Here is a 16,313-nt window from a genome sequence, read left to right on the forward strand (position 1 = left end):
ATGTGATTAATCTGCAACTGTGAGTTTATTTGCATAGTGCTTTGCACTGTTAAGAATAACAGTCCAATTACTCTGGTAGATATCTGCTTCTACCATTTCTAGTCTTTGAGCCAAGTTGGTCATGCAACATCTGAAAAATTGAACTTACTTGTTTCTTAACAGTATTCCAACTGGATCTTTCTGAATCCATAACCTGATGCATAGGTTATATTTACTCAGCTTGCTTCAAACAAATCGAGATTGTTCATCTTAACCGATGGTTGGTGAGCCATAAACCAGTCAGTCTTTTTAGGATCACTTCTAGGCCAACCAGCCACATTAGGGAAAGCAGCTAGTTTGGGGCTTTTGGAATGACTTACTCATGAGTTTTTTTGATTTTTTTGTTTGTTTGTTTGCCACTTTCTCTTCGACTTTTTCTTTTTGTTTCCCAGTTCCTAAGTGGCATAGTTAAATTACAAGCTAGGAACAGCACTATTTCTAGGCTTAAACCAGCATTTGAGCTCTTAATTCTCTGAATCAGTCCTAATGGATAGTACCATTTGGACTGTCCTCATAACCAAGCATTTTCTTCACAAGAAAAGACTGCATGATGAGGACTAAACACTTTAAGATGCTTGCAAAGGACATTTTTCTACTGCTACAAAAATTAGCAAGTTAAAAAAAAATCTGTTGGGGAATATTGCAATTGAACTGTCAAATTAGCACAGGAAAAAGCTTAACATGCTTTAAAACTTGAATGTCAATTTTAAAATGAAAACAACCATTTTAAAAAGAAATTCGTGCCAGGTAATCTAAAAAGCTCAAAAGAACATGCATCAAAACTTTAACAGAAGAAAGCCCACTAGTCTTGTACAATAGAATTAAAATGAGTTAGTAGCAAAAAAGGCCTGCTAATAAGCCATTTCAAACATAATTCTATTTTTCAAGTAACAGGGTTGTTCAACAACAAAACTGGATGGCAGTTGTCCAAATAAAAACATCAGAATGAGTCGAACATCTCAGTGTTGTATGTACCAGACACTGGCGTGCACCGTGTGGAAGGAATTCAGCACAGAACTGAAGAGATTTGCACCATCTTGCTTGAGAAGATGCTTTGTGTAACATCATGTGTGTTCAGTTTTGCACTACAGGGTGCAGAAGATGCTTTCAGCTTCCAGATGAAGGGGCATCCTGGACTCTTTAAAAAAAATTATGTTTGTGCCCACACCAGCTTGTAGGCCAATAGCACAAACATTGGTCAACCCTACTTATAATTACTTCCCAGAATGAAAGGATAGACTCCAGATAACATTTAAGGCAGAAATTCAGAATGTATAGAGCTAGTCGCTAGCTCTATGTTGGGACCACTTCAGCCTCAGAGTGACACCTATTCCTGTCCAGATGTAGGCTGTTCAAATTCCATATAGAAGTCATAGATATTCAGGTGGGCACATGTCTCTTCCAGCCCACAGATGCAAGGAAACAGTTCGGCACCAGCTTTATTTTTTACTGACACTTCTGAGTAAGGTCTTTGCCAAGCAACACAATTTCTTTTTAGCATCAGACTTGGGTTAAATGGCAGGTGGGATAAACACCTAAGTTCATACTAGAATCTAAATGAAAAATGTCATAGTAAGATCTAATATTGGTTACTCTGATTAGTTCAAGAAACCTACATGAACATAGAGACAAATCAACCTGAACAGGTGACTGTACAACTCACAGTTTAAACCAAGGGCTTGCCATTGGGTTTTTGCTAAGTTAGTGCTTGTTAAGTTCTTTTCAAAAGGCTCTGCTGCTCCTGCACAGTTGCCCTCTGCTAAAATCTAGTATAACATGCAAAAATGGATACAATTAAATCTGAATATTTTATTATTAAAAAAGGGACAATTTATTTTCTTTTTTGTTCCTCCATATTGATGTAGTAACACTACATTTGCACATTCAGAAGTGGAAGAGATTTTCTCCCTTTAAAGCAGTTATTGTATTCTTTATATTTTTGCGTCTCCTATTTAAAAAGTGAACTTGGCTTTTGACTTCTAGAATCAAGAAACATATAGTCCTCACTTGATTTTCTTGACATCCTTAAAACTTAAAGTGAACTTTGCAAGTTCACACTTTATGGAACATCTGCCAGGAGTGGTGGGTATAAATTATGTGCTGAATTACACCTGAATTCATAAATATAGTTCTTACTGAAATGATGTGCAAACAAGGGGTTTTCAAAGTTGTTACACTCTGAAGTAGTGCTTCAATGTATATTACCTGCAGCAAAATAAGTGTTCCTGCAGAGTGATCACTTTTATCTCTTAAATTCAGGCTTTATTTGATGCCAGGGCATCAATACATGACAAATTTACTCACACAGATGATACAACTGACTTAAATGAAACATGAGAAACAATTGTGTGGAAGTCACAAGTAGAGGAAAGATCACAGAAGCATATATAAGAAACTTTTCCCAGAGTTTTTTCCCCTCTTCAGTTACTCTTCATTACTTTTTGACCTAGAAGACCTGACCTAAGTTATAAAGAAATATTTCACTATGCTCAGAGCTAGGAAATAATAACAATTAAGCAAAGTGTTTGTTGTTTGTTTAGTATTTATTAACTAAGTGCTAGCTTGCTATACCAGCACGTACCAGCATAAGGGACACTCATTAGCTCTGAACTGCCAAAAGTCTTCATCGCTTTGCCTGTAGTTTCTTTACAGGAAGACCACAGTTCTGCCCACTTACAATTCAAGTCATCCTAAACCCTAATAACTGAGACCTGCACAGTGTCTGCCATGACTTTTTACTTGCACTGATTACAGAGTAATCCCACAACAAAATGTAACTCAAGAACACATTACACATGTCCAAAAATACTGTGCTCAAATTCAATTACTGAGTGGCATCTTCAAGGTATTTTGCTTTTCTTCTACCTTCGCATTTCTCTTTCACAGGAATGATTCCAGCTTCACTTTGAAAACAGCCTCCTCTTGTTTATCTTTGAAATACGATTAGGAGTTCCTCAAGTTGGCCCAGGTAACTGGAAGCTTGCCTATTAATCAGATGGAGTTCTTTAAAAAAGCTGTGCTGGATCAGTCCTGCATTTCTCATCTGTTTTCCAATACCATATCAGCAGTGAACACATAATGCAGAGCTTATCTCTCAAAGACAAAGCCCAGTCCTGGACAGCATGAAGACTCCTATCAGCTAAAGTATCATCCCTGCAGTGCAGTCAACAGTTATTCCAAAGCCTCCTCTACAGCTTCTTTCCTCAGCTTGGCTACCTTTTCCCTGCATCTTTCAGCTTCTTTCCCTACACAGACACTCCCTGAAGACTCTTTACATTCTTTCTCCTGAGATCACTGCTCTTGTACCTTCTCCTACCATACCTGATCACAAGAAATTGTGTGAAGCAACAAAGCACTGGCAAGCTGCAAGAAGTTAAGGTGACCTTGAAGACTACCGCCAGCAGACCTTAAAGGTGGAATACTTAATAGGATTAAGTGTAAGCATGTCTAGCATCACAAAAACTAGAGAGCAGCAGTGTCTGCCCAAGAATAGCCACTTCTTGCACTGGACACAGTCTTAAGGTAACAAGGAATGTTGGTATATGGTGCTAGAATATATTTCCAGCACAGCCTTCAGGCAAAAAAAAAACAACAAAGAAACAAAATCTCAAACCATGAGCAGAGAGGTGGAAGTTCAATACAGACTCATGCATCTCAGTCTGTCCACTGTGTGTCTTGAAGGCACTGCAAAAGTATCTTTACTGCTGAGATTGTTTAGAGATTTTTCTTGTTGAGAACTAGAGGATTACTGTTATCATAAATAATAAAACATTGCTTCATTCTGAAGTGTTCCAGGGGAAAAAAAAAAAGAAATCAGTATGCATCTAATATATAATCCACTGGAGATTGTATTTTGTCACTCAAATGCAATAAATCTCTTTAAAGGAAGAGATCAGGTCACAGAAGTCTGCATACCACAAGAGTGAAATTCTTTCCACACTGAAGGGTGAAGCTCCACTTCTTAAGATGCGTCACTAAGTCATCTAATTATCAGTTAAATCTCTAGAAACTAAAAACATCCAGGTCTCTGCCTAACAAGCCTGGAAGCAGGCACATGATTTGGCAGTAGCTGTTTTTCCAGGCACAGAGTAGTGGAAAAGGTAGAAAAAAAAATTGCATCTTGTTGCTGTAGTACCGGAAGAACAAGCACAGGTAGTTGTTTTTTTAATCCTGTTTTAAGTTTACAGTGAATTCTATCCATTTAACTATTCTTCCATTTTTCAAAAACTCATACACCTAGTACTAAATTAATTAATTACTAAATTGCTAAGTTAATAATAATGCATTTTGAAGGTGTACATTTTGAGGCTACACCTCAGTGGTTAAGTTTCACACTGTATGCACCTGTAGGGCTGTTAACGAGCACAGGTCCCAGCTTCTACAACAGGCTCCTGAAAGCAACCAACATCTCACTCTTTCTCACTCCTAGTGGCATCCAGAACCTTGCCCATGACAATTCTGACAATTCTCAACTTGCTGATCTTGTGGCACTTGGATTATTATCAGTCTTTTAAAAGGAGGGGTAAGCAGCAAGTAGCAGTAGTGTTCCTTTCTTACAGCTTTACAGCACTTAACCAGGGGATATTTTGGTGCTGTCTGTTGAAGCCAGTCCTAAACTAAAAAAAAAAAAACTAACTGGGAACTTTCAGTCTTAAGGAAATACCTGTGCAGTCAAACTGCTTATGTACGAGATCTTTTTGGCTCTCTTGTCAGTAGAAGTGATAGATAAACACACCCCACAGAGAAGATACTGAAATTCAGTCTTGACAGCAACTAAGTTATTATTCCTGACACGCCCTGTCATGATGGAAGTATGCATGACAGAAGAGAAAACTGGAAAAACACAGTGGTCAGGTGATCTTAAACATGCTTTGTAAACAAGATTTTTCCATTACTGGGCTGGTATATTGTTCAAAAGAAATATAATTTTTGGCATGCTGTTGGAAAGCCTCCTGCTTCAGAGGAGTACCAAGAAAACTGACAACATAGGTGGGAAATGTATTCTTACTCAAGTGGGTAGCAGATAACATTAGAAACTGAATGAGCAAGACTAAACTCTGAGAATATTTTTCCTTTTTTTCTTTTACATATTATTATTTGCATAGCTGGCATTTAGTACAAGCTCATCACCCCTTCAATTTACTGCAAATGTTTGTGAAATAAAACCTGAATTCAAGGTTGCTGAAATACAGTAATTTCAGCTGGCTTGTTACTCTATTTGCAGGAAATGCCCAAAAGAAACATAACACAGCACAAGCACAACACGTAATGAAGGGGAGGACACTGTCACATCCATCCTCTTCAACTACAAAAGCACAGCTGCTTTTCTGAGAAATTGTAGTGGAGTGCAGAGTTATTGAATAATGTGGAAACAATTCCTGCTTACCACCATGTGGACCTGAGAACCACTGCTCTTAGCTGTTCAATCATAAGGTAACTCAGACTTAATGTTTACAGTTTTCCATATATATTTTTCCATTTATATGCAGAGGAGTCTATTAACTAAAAGCACAGCAAACAGAGGTAGTTGGGCAGTTTGTATTTCCTGTTCCATCTAGCATCCAACACACAGGCACTTCTACATTTGGTTAAACCAGAGGCCTTGTTACACAGCTGAGCCCAATATTGCTTTGTCTGCATCATGAACTGGTGTAGTGCACTACAGCAACCAAACTAACCTCCAAAGAGATCCACTTCAGCAGTGGCAGCAGTGACAGTAGTGGCTGTAGCAGCAGCAGCCGTAGTAGTTGTAGTATCAGTAGTTGGAGCAGTAGCTGTAGTTGGCTCTGGAGCAAATGGATCTGAAATCTGTGGCTCAGAGGTAACACCGGAAAGTGCAGCCAGGTTATCTATATGCAATCACGTAATGAAGATCAAACAGGAAAGGTAAGGGGAAAGGCAAAGACCAACATCGCTCAGCTCCAGAAAGCTGGAGCTTTTAGTAAGGAGTTATAACATACAGAGGTCTTACAAAATTGAAAATACTACTCACCCTCTCCCAAGAGGTCTAGTGATTGTCCATTAAAATGACAGCAGAATAAAAAAACAGAGTAATCAGTAGAACTGCCAGATTGAAGACATTCATTAGCCAAATGTTCATTCTAAATCACATATCTAGGTTATGTCTAGAAACAATTTCTACACTTGCTTTTCTAACATTCAAGCAGTTATTCTGACATGACAAAGATCATCCTGCTCAGTAACTCTTCAAAACAGAACCAATACATCCCTAGAACCCATCATAGAACAGGCACTAAAGCAAGGGTGCTTTAGCAGTGAGCAGCTTCCAAATAGTGTGACTATATAGGATATGATATAGGATATGATACATGGCATCCCTAGTCCCCAAATATATTCTGAGAGACAAACAGGTGGCAGTTCTTGGACTTGGGACAACTGTTAAGTGAAAAATAAATAAATAAATCAATAGAGCAGCTCCTATCAAGAGATTTTTCTACATTTATGATAGAGCAAACATGCTCTGCAGGAACAACTAACTCTGTTAACACTTGCTACGAGGAGTATGAATGTTGACAGCATAAGCATAAGCAGACTGGGTCTGCTCCAAGTTTGGCTCCTTAGTCAACTATTTCTGGAAGCCAGTGAAGCATCTTTAATGACAGACTTTCCTACAATTTGATGTCCTCTAAGATCAGTCAGATTGAGCTCAAACACAGAAATTTTGCCCACATAAAAATCCACTACAAGATGCAAAAACATGTAAAAACTAATGAGTATGTCCTATTAAATTTTTATTCTGTCATTAGGGTAGTCTGAGCTCAGCCACTACCTATTTACTAACCATCATGTCAGTGCTGATCCTAGATTCTTTGTACACATAACAGGGTCATGGGTTCATCTGATCCTAACAGCAAGCAGAGTCCTGATGCTTTACTGTGGGTCAGCATTTGGAAGCAAAATGATTGAGCAGGTGCAGCCCTATCTTCACAAAATTGTCTTTATTTTAGAACACTTCTAAAAAAGGCATCAAAAACCTACATTTAGGTTTTTTACAATTTTCATAATTGGTTTCTTGGGTAAGATCTACTAGAGACTAACAGCACAAGCTGAACTAAGTCAAAATACCATTCTGAAAGAGCAGAAGAGTGCATTAAAAATGCAGCACTCTGGTATCCCATTACTGCACACCAGCTGAATGTCTCACAGCTAGACTTGAAATAAACAAGTGTTGGCAATTCTTAAGTTCTATTAGCTTAGACTTCAATGCCTTTTTGTTATTCAGTTAAGCTATAGAACTCAATACAGTGAAATTAAAATTATGCAGCACAGCAATCTCCACTTAGTCTTAATATGGGAAGGATTTAAAACAGTGGGGTTTTATACAGTAATATTAAAGAAACAATACTGTTAGCAAATACATGTTCTAAGGCACACTGTAAGGTAGTTCAGAGCAAAAATTCAAGTCAGTTGGCTTTTATATCCAAGAGTAAAACCTCAAAGATGTAGACTTTGACCTGTTGTATTTTTTTAATACTTTAGTCTACTCTAAATGGATGCTAAATGGCCAAATTCTGCTTGCAGCATGCTGCAGGCACTGTATTACCCTATCTTGATGGTCTCCTGAGAGCAAAGAAGTGTAGATTTTCACAAGTTATAGTTAATTTTCTAGATGGCATATTGTGTATTCAAAAATACAGTAGTTATACAACAAGATATACAATGTACTGTACATAATCCCAAATATAATCCACTATACTGAATATACAGCATATGCCAAAATACATAGAATCTACACTGCCAGCAAGACTGAGAAAAGCAGGATTGTTTATTGTTGATATATATTGATGCTGCAACATCAAGTATTTGATATTCACATTTTCCTGGCTATTCTGAACTGCAGCACTTCTTCCAGCTTCCTCCCTCTAGTACTACTTTCTCATGAGTTCCCACATTAACTTTCTGTAGCCCAGAAGAATAAGCAGCTCAAGTAGCAGGGAGGCACAGTTACACAGCTCCCCAAAATTCCTGGGTGGAAGGAAGGTCATTTTGTCCAGCCTCCTGCTCAGAACAACAGGGCTCTCAACACCAGATCAGGTCAGTCAGCACTTGAAGAATCTCCAGCAATGCAGAGTTCACATGCTGGCAGTAGGGATCTAACTCAGTACTGCCCTACCCTCCAGGTGAAGCATTTTTATTTTGTCAGAGAGTTTAAAAAAAGAAAATAAGAAAAAACAAACAAAAAAAAGCAGCAAGATCCCACTGCAGTAAAACTCATCATACCTAAGTTACCAAAATGCTATTCTGAAAGATAAGACTGAAGTATACTTAATGAGAGTAGTAATAATTCTGGCCATAGGAAAATAATTAGCTGTCCTTCTCTGTCATGGAGTAAGACTAAGTCCATTACTAACCAATTTTAAAGATTTTAGTAATTCAGAAGAATAAAAACACCTAAGTTCCAAACTATAGGTGTTTTGCCCAAAAAGTAAAAAAACCCCAAAAAACAAAAACAAACCCACTTTCAATTTCTAAGTAAATCAATACTTTACAATATTACTGGCTGTTTATTTTCATTTCTATTATTGCAGGTATGAACAACTGCTTAAAAAATTTCATGCTTTCAAATATCTAAAAAGCTTGTATTTCAGTGCTTGACAATGACAAAGTAAGACAAATAGCTCACAATCAAAATACTGCAGAATAATTAGTCCCAGGCACCCTAGAATAGATGGCTCTTTGGTCCTGCTGCCTGGGTAAGACTATCGTTCTTAATAATATTGACATTTTCAGGGACAAAAAAATAAATTAATTCAACAGATTAAACTGGAATATGCAATATAATGTCTACATGACAGCCCTAGCTGCCCTCTCATAAGGAAGTGGTTGAAATACAACGTAATCTTTAATGAACTACAAGTAAGAACAGAAACAGGGACTGCAGAAGCCACCAGTGCCCAGTATGAACACTGACAGCAGAGTCAGCATGACTCAGTGCTGCATTCCTGCCGGGAGAGGGCTGATGAGTTCATTAAGTTGCCACACAGGATCTCTTCAGATTATACCACAATGGGTTTACAGCTGTGTAAATTAAATCACATTTACTGGCCTAATTCCTTGTTTTAACAGGACAGGAGTGAGCGCTGCCTACATTTACTGTGGTCTGCCAGATCACCAGCTGCTACTGCTGCCTGGAACAATAGGGTCAGATTTCAGAGCACTGGTTAGTTATTCCTGTTTGAAAGCAGTTAGCTCTCTACTTCTATTTCCATATTATTATTCTAAGCACACAAGGAAGATACTTTATTAAAATATGTTAAGACTTGACAGAGGTAATAATGCTTGCAGCAGAACTAAATTACCACCATTTGCTTTACATGCATTTTTGTTTAAAAAGCTCTTTCTGTTCCTCCTCCTATTGTTCTGTGGGCTTTGTTCCATCAACAGAAGAGCTGGTTTCTGCCCCCACCTTGCCAATAAGTACATAAGTTGTGGCTCTTCTGTTTTGAAGTGCTTACTCTACCTGCTCACCTTCATTCATCCCCTTCCTGCTCACTTTGAGTCACATAATCCTGGCTCCCTCAGCTTTGCAGTCAGGCCCTTATAAGTAGCTTATGCTATTATGTATATCCCTGGAAAGAAGAAGTAGCCTTGTGCTGCAGAGGGATGCCTGACTGTCAGGTCAGCAGAAGCATGGGAGTGAGTTGGGGACATCCTGTGCTAGCAGAGAAAGGCAGATTTCAGTTCAGCCAGGCAAGAAGATGGAGACTGCAAGAAGGGATGCTGATAGTGAGGTTTCTCTACCTCCCCATGAAGTGCCTCCAGCAGCAGCAGCAGCGCCCGCAGGAGCAGGTGCTGGAGCTGCCTGCCCAGTACCAGCAAAATCTGGCTGAAGATCCAAAAGATCACTGGATGGTTTGGAAGAGCTGCCAAGAAAAAGAAGAGAGACATTAAACACTGGAGGAATTTGTATCAATTTTTTTCTAAAAGCATCATGACTGGATTAAGGAATCCACCTTAGTCTGGATGAAATAGAGACCTTTTTTTAGGTCTGAGGATTAGAGCAGTGGTCATAAGCATCTCCAGTCTAGCAAGTCCCAAGAATATGCATCAGCCCAGCATGGGAACCTTAACTTACTTCCATTCCCTCATAATGGCATTGCAACAGATCTATGAGACTTAAAATTCTTTAAAGAAACCCCAAATAATCTAAACAAAAAAACCCAAACCCAACTAACTAAACCAAAAGAACCCCCACTGCAACACCCAAAACAGAAAATGCAAAATTCCAGGGGGTCCCTATAAACAGAAAATAACCGTTGTGACTGAAACCACCACCATTCTACTTCCATACTTCATCAAGCCATGTTAGAAAGCAAGAAACCTGTATTTCCAGGCAATGAACTTTAGGTAGAACTGGCAAAACTTTGATGCGTTAAGCCAGTCAGGTATTTACTGAGGAAACCAGACCTTGTTCATCTAGAACATTCAAATAACAAATCATAGAGTCTCTTTCTTTACACTTAAATTAGTTACATCTTACAGACTTTTGGTTCAAGCTTAGAGTTTTTACATCTCTAGAGCTCAATCATTTCTGCTCTTTACAATGAGAAACAGTGCTTTGTTCTGTTTTTGACTTGACAGCAAGGTTCATATTTTCTCATAGGTCAGAAGTTTGTTTTTTTTTTTATTTTAATCTTCAGAAGTTCATTATCTTTGTGCTTCATTAACTTATTTGAAAAGAAAGAAAAGGGAATATTAATTCAGCAGTTTTAGAAAGTGAATTCTGAAGGTCAGCAAACACTCTGGACTTGTATATTACTTCAGTCTATTCAATTAGAAATTTCTGTACAGCATTGCTGTGGTTTTTCAGGTGAGGTTTTTTTTGTTTGTTTGTTTGCTTTGGTTCTTTGTGTTAGAATTTATTTGTGATCTATACTGGTAGAATAATGTATCCCTTTGAAAACCAATGTAAACTACTTGTAAATAAGCAAAGCCTTTTATGCAAGCCTCCTCTTAAAAGTATGACTTTGGTACCTACATCAAGCTCAGCAACTCAAATACACTTTTTAACTTACCTGACTGGAGCAGCTGTAGATGAAGTTGCAAAAAGATCGACTGGAGGAGATGTATCAATAGTTTTTGCCGGAGTAGAACTAGGAGATGTAACAGTTGTGGCTGGAGAAGACTGGAGAAATATTTTAAATAATCATTCAGTATACCAGCAATTTTCCCCAATCAACTCATGCACACTTGCACGTACTTTAAAAACCCAATTTTGACATTAGGTAAGCTGTTTTCTCCTCTGAAAGAATTTAAGGAAGACTGGGCTGTTTTCAGATGGTAGTAGAGCTGAGAAACCCCACAGTGACTCCAAAGAAGGACAAAGGTTTCTACAAGGTTTATTCTAAAGGAGTTGCTTCTATAAGTGTCAGACTCTTCATTTTGTCTATGGAATTAAATAGTTGTTTTTCCACAGCAGCACCTCAGTACTCTAACCACAGAAATGGTGAGAGAAGAGAAATGGTTAAAAACTAGTTAAAAGTGTGTTTGTAAACCTTCAGAAGAGTTTAAAGTGCCATCAACAATGCTCAAGGTTAAGTCCTTGGGAAGATACAAAAGACAGCTCATCCTATGACTTTGCTTCATTAGCTGCTCCAATTCTGGATAAAGATACTTCAAGTATGGCAAGGACAGACACCCAGGAGTCTACTGCAGCTCCTCTGTGAACTTGAAGATTCAAGTTACCTTGTAGAGTGTCGATTTAATTCTAAAAGATACTGTAAGCTTTGGTACAGCATCTCACATGCTAGAGAGATCCTTTTCCTAACAACTGAAAACAAGTCCTAATTTTAGTACTTTTTGCCATCCTGACCACTTCCAAGAAGGAAAAAGAACAGCAAATTTGAAGAGATTTTCTCCTGAGTTCTTTTACTGCCATCTCATCCTCATAACTCTAGCAGATGGGTGTAAGTTTTCTAGACTCCCCTCAAAGCTGGAGTAAGGTTTGAGTCTATAATGGTCCCAGTCCCTTCTGTGCATCAAGGAAAATGTGGTTAAAGCTGTAAGAACATTTCTGAGCCATCATGTAGTTCTCACCAGCTGCTGTTGCATTAAACAGAAGAGTTGTGGAGGTTACATTTTGTTGTTTTTGTTTGGTTTTGTTGTGTTTTTTTTTTTTAGTAAAGGGCTTTTCAGAAAAAAAATTAAAAGCTCTCTCTAGAATCAAAAATTGAACTCCCTGCATTAGATTCAGAAGATTTTATTGAGTATTTCCTCCACAATACCCATTATGAGACACAGCTATGGCACCTGGCAATGCTCCAGGACCAAGGCATTTTCACTGGCAGCTCTTACTTTAAATTAAGGTCAGCAGCCTCACCAATGAAGGTCATTTCTGAAACTATATATATAGGATGAAAATTTTCTTCCTTTCTTCCTGGCTTTTCACATGAACACAGTTTTAAAAGAGTCAGAATTTCCTCCTAAAAAGCTGTAGAGGGGGTGAAAGAGTGAATTTTTGGAGGAGAAATACCCTGGAGCAAGTTTCTCAGTGAGAGGAGAATTAAGGTGGAGTGAAAGAAAAAAAAAAGAAAAAGAAAAGTTGAGATAAAAATATGTGTATTTTCTTTTATGCTTTCACAAGGAGCAATCATCACATCCAGGTGAAGTTCCTTAGCATCCTGACTGGTACAAGCACTGCAGCCCTTCAGAACAGTGACATGCTCTTATGGAGCCACCATTTATAAAGCCATTAAAAGATAAAATTTTGTCACTTAGGTGGAAAAGTCAAAAAAGTAGATTAAGAGATGGAAATTATCTCCTTACAATGTTCTGAACCATACCACCTGAACAAGAATTATCTAGTATAGTGACTGGCAGTATTTACCTTGCTCAGAGGGGAAGGAGCACCAGATCTAGAAAAAAAGGGAGGTTTCAGATAAGTACAGCTTTGAAACTATGTTTCTGGTCATCCAAACTTCTGCAAAAAGACCAAAACCTAAGCGTGAAAGCTTTCTGAAGATCTCTTCAATTGCATGCCCTCTACATTTCTCAAACTTCCCATGAGCCACTTTAGACAAGGAATGCAAATTTCACTTCAAATCTTAAATTAATCTTTTAAGCTAAAGGGCATCACAGGATTATTCTGCCTTTTAAATAAGCTCTACTAAATGGAAAAAATGCAGAGATGCATGCAAATATCTTGCTTTGGGAACTACAGAACGCAGCAGGAAAGAGTTACTGAGGCAAGATGTCACCACATTAGAAAACCATGCAACAGCAGCAGAGCACCACCAATACCAAAGCAGTTATCTAACATAAGTCTTCTGAGGATGTGTCAGCAAATTTTCAAAGTCCACTTTCCTTTTAAAGTAAGTCAGAGTTACTTGAAAATAACTACATTTAAAAGTATGAAAACAGTGAGTTGGAAAGTTCAAGCTGGAAGTTCTCCCACATGCACAAAAAAATCACACTAACAGTAACTGACAGAGCCTTAATCATAACTTAAAATGCACATCAGTACATTTGTTTGCTTTCATTATGAGGTACAAAAATACTGCTACATATTTTTAGAACTGCTTTGATCTCAGAGATGAAAGGAGGAGTAGAAGATAAAGCTGCACCAGCATTGAACTAGCATCCATCCAGTAAGTTACTTGAATTAGATAAATCCTAGGAGCTAGGAGTATCCTAGGAATAGAACAGATTAGAAGATTTCCAGTTCTTCTAATCACAGAAATGACAAAAAATAACTTAATGGCTACATACAAAAGCAAAGAACAGTGTATCTCAACTCAAAGAAAAGATCTATTTCTACATGTTCAAGAAAAATCTTTAAAAAATGCACATAACCATGCCTGCAAGCAAGTGAAATGTGAAGGTATGTACTTACCCTTCGCTAAATTGCAAGGATAGCAACAGTAAAAGAGAAACAGAGGTTTAGCTTAATATTTCCTGGACTTAGCCATGGTAAATATCTAGTATGAAGATGCAAAACAATTAGAAAATAAATATATTTTAATGATAAAAGCCTTAGCAACACACAAACCCTGAGTTCCTTCTAGTTTTCCTCAAGTAATTTTAGTTCATTTTGGAAAGCGATAGTTGTTCTGTTTTCCCCACCACCATTAATTAAGGAAAAAGTTGCCATTCAGATGACTTTGTAAAGGAAAGGAAAAGCCTTGTCTTATTTTCTAGTTAAATGACAAAAGGAAGTTGGGGAGGCAAACCTAAACATCAGCTAATCTCACGCTGTCGCTGTTGTGCCTATATACATGGTACAACATATATACCTACTTGTTGCCAGGCTTTTTTCCTTCCAGTGAGTTTAGATGTTGCTCAAGGGTCTCCATGAGACTGCTGGGAGCCTTGAAAGTGAAGAGAAAGATACACACCTCAATGTATTGCAGTGATCTAACCATACTTTGAAATCCAGCATCAACTTCCCTGAAGTCTATGATGTGCTTGCTGGATGTGTTTGTTGTTACCTTATTTACATCAGTGTAGAAACAGTGGATTTCCATGTTAGAAGTATTCAGGCAAAGCCAGTTTTTAAAAATATATTACTGCATCCAAATCTGCAGAGAGAAAACATTTACCTCCACTACACAGCACCTGAAGCCTAAATCCAGGATGTGCTGCTTATCCTACTTTAAATCAGTGTTAAACATTGACAACAGCACAGGCATCCACAGGCTTGATTATAAGATTCATGGATTCAAGGTCACACTTTCAGTTTTGCTTGTAGTCAGACCCCTCAACACCTCTTTCATGACCAGAGGGTTAGAAAGCATTTGCAGTCTAAACAAAACAAAGTCCTTTCCAATGTCCCCAGAAGGAGTTACCTTTGGCTCAAGTCTCCCAGCATCACAAAACCTTACAGTTGTTCCCAAAATGGTACCCTGGCACAGGTTACTGTGCTGCTAGATTGAAGTGCAGAAAGATTGCTATTTTAGACACCTATAAAAGACTAGGCTTTTTCAGGCATCCCTAATCTTAGGTTTTATTTTAAGCACACATTTTGTGGTCAGCAGCCAATACCCACAGGCACTTGCTGTTACAACGGCAGATAGGAAAAGTAGTTGTAAATGCACACTGGGTTTAGTATAAAAATAGAGTCTGTAGACTCCTAGAAGATCAACAAGCAGGGAAGAAACCCTTGAGAGACACAGTAGCATATAAGACTTGAATATTTCATCAGGGTTACAAGTTCATCAGTTCATCAGTCTCTAAACAGGGCATTATCTTTATCAGTCTCTTTCAGATCAACGACAATTCCTGACAGCAATACCTATGATGTTTTTAATAAATAACATCTTTGATTTCAGGGCAGACATAATTATCAGACAAGTCAGTTTGTGATGCTTGGAAACAGCCTATCCACTGCTCCTATACTGAAAAACCAACTGGCTGGCTGAATCAGATATTTCAGGACCTGCTATGCACAGCTGTGTACATGCAGTGCCTGCATATTGATTTCAGCATTAAAACCAGTTACTTAACACATCCAGAAATTTAAAATGCTCCAAATAATCTTAAATGACAGATTGAATTTAATAAATATATTAAATTAATATATACTTCCTGCATATATAAGCAATGAAGAGACATCTTGACCTTGCTGTTTTTACAGGCATATTTATTAACTTTCAATTCATTTAGGCATAATAAGAATTGGTTAAACACAAGTGACCTAGTTATAAGAATTCTCCAGCAAAAAGTAAAACAAAAAAATCCAGAGAGATTCAGACTTTTACATATTCAAAAAGGCTATATTGTAAGATATGCATTGTGAGACTTTAACATGTAAGTAAAAGCTATATTTATAAATAAAAATTTAAAAAGATTGCATGTTTTACTATTACCAGTTACCTCTAGACATTTTAGATAGCTTTTCAATATATTAGTGAAAGTTTGCTTAAAAACCAGTAAGGTAATATAAAACTTAGCTATCAAACAGAACTCAGAGAAGAAGCTTCAAAAAATTTATACCTAGACACAACAATTTGGAAAGGAAGTACTATCTGGTACCCAATTTGCAACACTGAACATCACTTAATTTCTTCTAAATACTGCTTAAACCTTAGATAATTTAACAGTCAGCTTTGTGCTGGAACCTTAGATATGGGTTCCCCACGAGCTACTAGGGGCAAAACTGTCATAGTTTAGGAAATGTTAGTAAACAAAAATGAGCCAAGATTTTTAGCTGCTAAGATGCCTTCTCAGCCTCCAAAACTTTGCAGCCAAACTGTGAAATCCAAAGATGACAGCTATCAACTTGAATTACACTACCAGGACCACTTGTCTACATTTAC

At 37.7% G+C, this 16,313-nt stretch overlaps 1 protein-coding gene across 28 annotated transcripts in view; it reads right to left on the minus strand.

Annotated features, from left to right (window-relative positions):
• Positions 1–16,313, minus strand: part of SNAP91 (synaptosome associated protein 91) — a 59,199-nt gene that overhangs the window by 14,627 nt on the left and 28,259 nt on the right. For 18 of the 28 annotated variants that reach the window (XM_062488642.1, XM_062488634.1, XM_062488633.1 and 15 more), the window contains 6 exons: positions 14,296–14,366; positions 12,887–12,914; positions 11,076–11,185; positions 9,802–9,923; positions 6,032–6,046; positions 5,718–5,888 (listed from right to left, as the gene is read on the minus strand). In XM_062488642.1, the coding sequence (XP_062344626.1) occupies positions 5,718–5,888; positions 6,032–6,046; positions 9,802–9,923; positions 11,076–11,185; positions 12,887–12,914; positions 14,296–14,366 (517 nt within the window). Of the gene's footprint in view, positions 1–5,717; positions 5,889–6,031; positions 6,047–9,801; positions 9,924–11,075; positions 11,186–12,886; positions 12,915–13,891; positions 13,898–14,295; positions 14,367–16,313 lie in introns of all 28 variants that reach the window. The other 10 variants (XM_062488646.1, XM_062488645.1, XM_062488641.1 and 7 more) reach the window with 3 other exon arrangements.

The sequence above is a fragment of the Cinclus cinclus genome, chromosome 3 (genome assembly GCF_963662255.1).
Source record: "Cinclus cinclus chromosome 3, bCinCin1.1, whole genome shotgun sequence".
NCBI lineage: Eukaryota > Metazoa > Chordata > Aves > Passeriformes > Cinclidae > Cinclus > Cinclus cinclus.